Source organism: Capricornis sumatraensis, chromosome 8, assembly GCF_032405125.1.
Source record: "Capricornis sumatraensis isolate serow.1 chromosome 8, serow.2, whole genome shotgun sequence".
Taxonomy (NCBI): Eukaryota; Metazoa; Chordata; class Mammalia; order Artiodactyla; family Bovidae; genus Capricornis; species Capricornis sumatraensis.
The window spans coordinates 48,413,211-48,420,397 of NC_091076.1; the positions used below are offsets into that span (position 1 = coordinate 48,413,211).

The 7,187-nt window shown below is 49.7% G+C and overlaps 1 protein-coding gene across 1 annotated transcript; it reads right to left on the reverse strand.

The window, feature by feature from the left end:
* Positions 1 to 3,648: 3,648 nt before the first annotated feature.
* On the reverse strand, positions 3,649 to 6,818 carry LOC138084050 (elongation factor 1-alpha 2-like). Its single transcript, XM_068978124.1, has 8 exons — positions 6,675 to 6,818; positions 6,304 to 6,483; positions 5,501 to 5,797; positions 5,224 to 5,374; positions 4,863 to 4,954; positions 4,287 to 4,451; positions 3,894 to 4,128; positions 3,649 to 3,770 (listed from the first exon to the last, which is right to left on the reverse strand). The coding sequence occupies exons 1-8, from the start codon at positions 6,816 to 6,818 to the stop codon at positions 3,649 to 3,651; spliced, it is 1,386 nt and encodes a 461-aa protein (XP_068834225.1).
* Positions 6,819 to 7,187: the final 369 nt, after the last annotated feature.

Consider the following 7,187-nt stretch of genomic DNA (forward strand, 5'->3'; position numbering starts at 1 on the left):
GCTGGGTATTGTTTTTGCTTTGGCTCCATCCCTTCATTCTTTCTGGAGTTATTTCTCCACTGATCTCCAGCAGCATATTGGGCACCTACTGACCTGGTGAGTTCCTCTTTCAGTATCCTATCATTTTGCCCTTTTAGAACTAGCACCCAAAAAAGATGTCCTTTTCATTATAGGGGGCTGGGATGCAAAAGTAGGAAGTCAAGAAACACCTGGAGTAACAGGCAAATTTGGTCTTGGAATGTGGAATGAAGCAGAGCAAAGACTAAATGGAGTTTTGCCAAGAAAATGCGCTGGTCATAGCAAACACCCTCTTCCAACAACACAAGAGAAGACTCTACACATGGACATCACCAGATGGTCAACACCAAAATCAGATTGATTATATTCTCTGCAGCAAAAGATGGAGAAGCTCTATACAGTCAACAAAAACAAGACCAGGAGCTGACTGTGGCTCAGATCATGAACTCCTTATTACCAAATTCAGACTTAAACTGAAGAAAGTGGGGAAAACCACTAGACCATTCAGGTATGAGCTATATCAAATCCCTTATGATTATACAGTGGAAGTGAGAAATAGGCTTAAGGGCCTAGATCTGATAGATAGAGTGCCTGATGAACTATGGAATGAGGTTCGTGACACTGCACAGGAGACAGGGATCAAGACCATCCCCATGGAAAAGAAATGCAAAAAAGCAAAATGGCTGTCTGGGGAGGCCTTACAGATAGCTGTGAAAAGAATAGAAGTGAAAAGCAAAGGAGAAAAGGAAAGATATAAGCATCTGAATGCAGAGTTCCAAAGACTAGCAAGAAGAGACAAGAAAGCCTTCTTCAGCGATCAATGCAAAGAAATAGAGGAAAAGAACAGAATGGGAAAGACTAGAGATCTGCTCAAGAAAATTAGAGATACCAAGGGACTATTTCATGCAAAGATGGGCTCGATAAAGGACAGAAACCGTATGGACCTAACAGAAGCAGAAGATATTAAGAAGAGGTGGCAAGAATACACAGAAGAACTGTACAAAACAGATAATCATGACCCAGATAATCATGATGGTGTGATCACTCATCTAGAGCCAGACATCCTGGAATGTGAAGTCAAGTGGGCCTTAGAAAGCATCACTATGAACAAAGCTAGTGGAGGTGACTGAATTCCAGTAGAGCTATTTCAAATCCTGAAAGATGATGCTGTGAAAGTGCTGCACTCAATATGCCAGCAAATTTGGAAAACTCAGCAGTGGCCACAGGACTGGAAAAAGTCAGTTTTCATTCCAATCCCAAAGAAAGGCAATGCCAAAGAATGCTCAAACTACCGCACAATGCACTCATCTCACATGCTAGTAAAGTAATGTTCAAAATTCTCCAAGCCAGACTTCAGCAATACGTGAACCTTGAACTTCCTGATATTCAAGCTGGTTTTAGAAAAGGCCAAGGAACCAGAGATCAAATTGCCAATATCTGCTGGATCATGGAAAAAGCAAGAGAGTTCCAGAAAAACATCTATTTCTGCTTTATTGACAATGCCAAAGCCTTTGACTGTGTGGATCACAAGAAACTGTGGAAAATTCTTCAAGAGATGGGAATACCAGACCACCTGACCTGCCTCCTGAGAAATCTGTGTGCAGGCCAGGAACCAACAGTTAGAACTGGATAGGAACAACAGACTGGTTCCAAAGAGGAAAATGAGTCCATCAAAGCTATATACTGTCACCCTGCTTATTTAACTTATATGCAGAGTACATCAGAGAAATGCTGAACTGGAAGAAACCCACGCTGGAATCAAGATTGCTGGGAGAAATATCAATAACCTCAGATATGCAGATGATACCACACTTATGGCAGAAAGTGAAGAGTAACTAAAAAGCCTCTTGATGAAAGTAAAAGAGGAGAGTGAAAAAGTTGGCTTAAAACTCAACATTCAGAAAATGAAGATCATGGCATCCGGTCCCATCACTTCATGGCAAATAGATGGGGAAACAGTGGAAACAGTGTCAGACTTTATTTTTGGGGGCTCCAAAATCACTGCAGATGGTGACTGCAGCCATGAGATTAAAAGACGCTTACTCCTTGGAAGAAAAGTTATGACCAACCTAGATAGCATATTCAAAAGCAGAGACATTAGTTTCCTGACTAAAGTCCGTCTAGTCAAGGCTATGGTTTTTCCAGTGGTCATGTGTGGATGTGAGAGTTGGACTGTGAAGAAGGCTGAGCACTGAAGAATTGATGCTTTTGAACTGTGGTATTGGAGAAGACTCTTGAGAGTCCCTTGGACTGCAAGGAGATCCAACCAGTCCATTCTGAAGGAGATCAGCCCTGGGTGTTCTTTGGAAGGAATGATGCTGAAATTGGAACTCCAGTAATTTGGCCACCTCATGCAAAGAGTTGACTCATTGGAAAAGACTCTAATGCTGGGAGGGATTGGGGGCAGGAGGAGAAGGGGACGGCAGAGGATGAGATAGATGGCTGGATGGCATCACTGACTCGATGGATGTGAGTCTGAGTGAACTCTGGGAGTTGGTGATGGACAGGGAGGCCTGGCGTGCTGCAATTCATGGGGTCACAAGGAGTTGGACACAACTGAGCGACTGAACTGAACTGAACTGAACTGAACTCTGTTTTTGCCACCTCTTCTTAATCTCTTCTGCTTCTGTTAGGTCCATACCGTTTCTGTTCTTTATTGTGCCCATCTTTGCATGAAATATTCCCTTAGTATCTCTAATTTTCTTGAAGAAATCTTTAGTCTTTCTCATTCTATTGTTCTCCTCTTTCTTTGCATTGATCACTGAGGTAGGCTTTCTTATTTCTCCTTTCTATTCTTTGGAACTCTGCATTCAAATGGGTGTATCTTTCCTTTTCTGCTTTGCCTTTAGGTTCTCTTTTCTCAGCTATTTGTAGGGCCTCCTCAGACAATCATTTTGCCTTTTTGCATTTCCTTTTCTTGGGGATAGTCTTGATCACTGCCTCTTGTACAATGTCACGCACCTCCGTCCATAGTCTATCAGATCTAATCCCTTGAATCTATTTCTCACTTCCACTGTAACCGCAAGTGATTTGATTTACGTCATACCTGAATGGTCTCGTGGTTTTCCCTACTTTTTTGATTAAATCTGTATTTGGCAGTAAGGCATTCATGATCTGAGCCACAGTCAGCTCCCGGTCCTGTTTTTACTGATTGTATAGAGCCTCTCCATCTTTGGCTGAAAATAATATAATCAATCTGATTTCAGTATTGACCATCTGGTGATGTCCATGTGTAGAGTCTTCTCTTGTGTTGTTGCTGTTTGCTATGACCAGTGTGTTCTCTTGGCAAAACTCAGCCTTTGGACATGGTAGTGTGGACTCACCTATTAACCCTGGCATCTCGCCCCATGCCATTGTGACTCTCCTTCATCATATCCCCAAACAATTCTTCCTCATTGGAAACAGAAGAAGGCTGCTAAGACCTGAATGGTGTGTTCACCACCCAGCGCATAAAACAGTTCCAAGCCTATGGTCCTTAAATTGGTTCTTTACCCAGAATCTCCTCACTGACCTCATGCTTTCCTTCTTGGAGGAAACCAAAATGGCTAGAAGTTTTACTACTAATTTTATTCACAAAGTATCTCATACAGTGGGGGCTGCTGAGAAAATGGTGCAAGAGAAGGATATGCTTCATTTCTTGCTGGCCTTCACCACTGACTTGGTGACCTTAGCCGCAGCCGCGGTCTTCTTCTCCACAGCCTTGATGACGCCAACGGCCATGGTTTGCCTCATGTCCCACACGGCAAAACGGCCTGGAAGACAGAAGGAAGGAAAAGAGTGAGATTTCTGAAAAGAGACACAGAAGGCAGGGCTCCATGGCCTCAGTCAGAGGTGCTTTTCCTCCCAGGACTCAGCAGCCATCCGCCCCAGCTCACCTAGAGGCGGGTACTCGGAGAAGGTCTCCACACACATGGCCTTGCCGGGGACCATCTGCACGATGGCAGCGTCACCCGACTTCAGGGCCTTGGGGTTGTCTTCCAGCTTCTTGCCTGAGCGGCGGTCAATCTTTTCCCTCAGTTCAGCAAGCCTGCAGGAGATGTGGGCTGTGTGACAGTCCAGCACTGGAGAATAGCCAGCTGGGATCTGTCCTGGGTGATTCAGGACGATCACCTGGAGGGGGAGAGGAGGAGGATCACTGCTGGGACCTGTGATCCAGGGCCAAGCCTCGAGCCGACTGGGCCCTCCACCGAAACCGGGACTGATTTCTCAGAGGCAGTCTCCACCACCACCACCACACACCAAGGGCTCTGGCCTCTTGGGCAGTTCACCTGGGCCACAAAGCTGCTGGTCTCCATTGGGGGGTCGTTCTTACTGTCTCCAGCCACGTTGCCATGACGGATGTCCTTCACAGACACATTCTTCACGTTGAAGCCCACGTTGTCCCCGGGCAGGGCCTCCGACAGGGCCTCGTAGTGCATCTCCACAGACTTGACCTTGCCGCGGCCAGCACAAGCAAGAGTTGCACCTGCACAGGGAGAGAACAGAGCGTCCCCGCTAAGAAAAATAAGAGAGAGACAAAAGATGGGGTTGAGAGGATCAGACCACAAATGGCTGATGCCTTTCTTTATTAGGCTATAGTATTTATAGGATAATGTACGTGACTTAAGACATGTACAGGATTATTTTTTAACTTCAGGATACAATCACTAGACCCTTACCATTGTGTACAGAGTATAATAAGTAATCTATCTTCTATGACATGTTGCAGGACACCCTGACCTTAAGGGCTGTAAAAACTCTTTAAGGGTGGCGGGACAGGGAGCTTAGGAACAATGCCTAAGGCTCTGCATACCTGCCGAGCAGCTCCCAAGACTTAACCCTTCACGGGCAGTCCCCCGCATGACCTCAGTGGTGACGCCACTGGGGGCAAAGGTGACCACCATGCCGGCCTTCAGGAAGCCGGTCTCCACTCGGCCCATGGGCACCGTGCCAATGCCTGCACAGGAGAAGGGCAGGAGGTTAGAACCACTCCAGCCCCACCCAGTAAGAGCTGGCTTCCTGGGGATCAAGGGCCAAGGTCACCTACAGAGCTGGTAGGAAGTGCCAAACTCAACGACTGGCTGTTTCTTCTGCATATCAGATAAACTGGAAACTCTGGGGGTTTGACACTGCTCACAAGTCAGGATCTGAAGCCCAGCAAGTCAGACAGTGGACCTCGTCCTCCACTGGCTTCTCCCCTCAGCCTGCCCAGCCCCGGCTCCTCACCTCCTATCTTGCACACGTCTTGTAGTGGCAGCCTCAGGGGCTTATTGACTGGGCGAGTTGGGGGGAGGATGGAGTCCAGAGCTTCCAGTAGGGTCACCCCAGTGGCATTTCCCTCCTTCCGCTCAACTTTCCAGCCCTTGAACCAGGGCATCTGCGGGGACAGGAATGCAGTGAAGGGGGAAGCGAGGTGGGGGCGTGGCTCCCGGCGTGCCCACCCCAGGACCAAGACCCATTCTCCCCCGCAACCCGGCCACCCATGGACCCTGCCTACACTCACGTTAATGCTGGGCTCCAGCATGTTGTCTCCGTGCCAGCCCGAGATGGGAACAAAGGCCACGGTCGCCGGGTTGTAGCCAATCTTCCTGATGTAGGCACTCACTTCCTTGGTGATCTCCTGGAAGCGTGCGGCGCTGTAGGCCGGCTCGGTCGAGTCCATCTTGTTGACTGCCACGATCAGCTGCTTCACACCCAAGGTGTAGGCAAGCAGCGCGTGCTCGCGAGTCTGCCAGTTCTTAGAGATGCCTGCCTCAAACTCGCCCACACCGGCAGCCACAATGAGCACAGCGCAGTCGGCCTGCGGGAGGCAGACATCGTGGGGGCAAGAGGTTGGTTAGGGGAGGGGGCACCGGATGTGCTGAGAGGCTGGCTAGAGCTTCAGGCGGGCAATCTCTGGCCCCTTGCAGGCTGGACACTTGCCGGAAACTGACAAATGCCTTCACCCCCCCGGATGCTGCTGTGCGCAGAGGTCCTGCCTCCCACTTAAACTGTTACTCAGTCCCATACACGAGCTTTTGGTTCCTTCGTCAGGAGTCCCACAAGGTGATTTGCTTGTCTGGGTGTCAGAAAACCTAGTCCCTGCTCCAGCCTGAAAGGAGGATGGTGTCTGGACCACATTAGAGTCTATCTTCTGATTGGTCTGAGCTGAAGGTCCACGTGGATAAGGAAAACCTTCTAAAGCTTATGATGCCCTTCCTCCCCAGAAAATAAAGCCTGAGTTTCCTCCCCGCCCTCTGCCAGCCACCTCCCCTACAGTCTGCCCTAGTGTGAAAGGGAGGGACCTGGAAACAAGGGCTGCTTTACCTGGGAGGTGCCAGTGATCATGTTCTTGATGAAGTCCCTGTGGCCCGGGGCATCGATGATGGTGATGTAGTACTTGCTGGTCTCAAACTTCCACAGGGAGATGTCGATGGTGATGCCACGCTCTCTCTCTGCCTTCAGTTTGTCCAGCACCCAGGCGTACTTGAAGGAGCCCTTACCCATCTGGGGAGGGATGAGGCATGAGGAGTGCATCAGTGGCGAGCAGCCAGATCTCTCCTGGGGGATTCAGCCGCTGCTCCAAGACCTCACAGCGTGCCCTGCTTCCACGCTCTGCCACCAGACCCAGCCAGGAGCAGACTGCCATCCCCCGCCCCCGCCACTCCTACAGCCAACCCCATGGGTGGGTGCCTCACCTCAGCTGCCTCCTTCTCAAACTTCTCAATGGTCCTCTTGTCAATTCCCCCACACTTGTAGATGAGGTGCCCGGTGGTGGTGGACTTGCCAGAGTCCACATGGCCAATGACCGCGATATTGATGTGTGTCTTCTCTTTGCCCATTGCGGTGGTTGCTTCCTTCAGTCACTGCTCCACTGGAGCACAGGAGGGGAGGGTGGGGAGAGGGTGAGGTCCGCAGGTCCTGGCAGGCGGCTGCCTCTCACTACTCCTCTCCTCCTGGTCTGCCCCAGCACCCCCTCCCCATGTTGTGGCCTAGCTCAGAGCTTGGGACAATGTGGCACCAGCTGAAAAGTAGAGGACTTGCCAGGCTTGCACCCTGGCAAGGGTCATAATCCCAGGGCTATAGCTGGGATTTCCAAGCGGTCCTGGCCCCTCCCTTGTTCTATGTGGACCTTCCCTAGAACATGTAGGGGCTCAGCCATTCCCCAACATTTCTCCCATCCTTCCAATTCCCCATGCAACACCTCCCCA

Excerpts from the sequence above, each read along its gene's own strand:
- LOC138084050 (XM_068978124.1), bottom strand. The coding sequence starts at position 6,818 with ATGGGCAAAGAGAAGACACACATCAATATCGCGGTCATTGGCCATGTG. Across the intron at positions 6,484-6,674 it reads TTGAGAAGGAGGCAGCTGAG|ATGGGTAAGGGCTCCTTCAA; the intron begins GTGAGGCACCCA and ends ATCCCTCCCCAG. Across the intron at positions 5,798-6,303 it reads TGATCACTGGCACCTCCCAG|GCCGACTGCGCTGTGCTCAT; the intron begins GTAAAGCAGCCC and ends TGCCTCCCGCAG.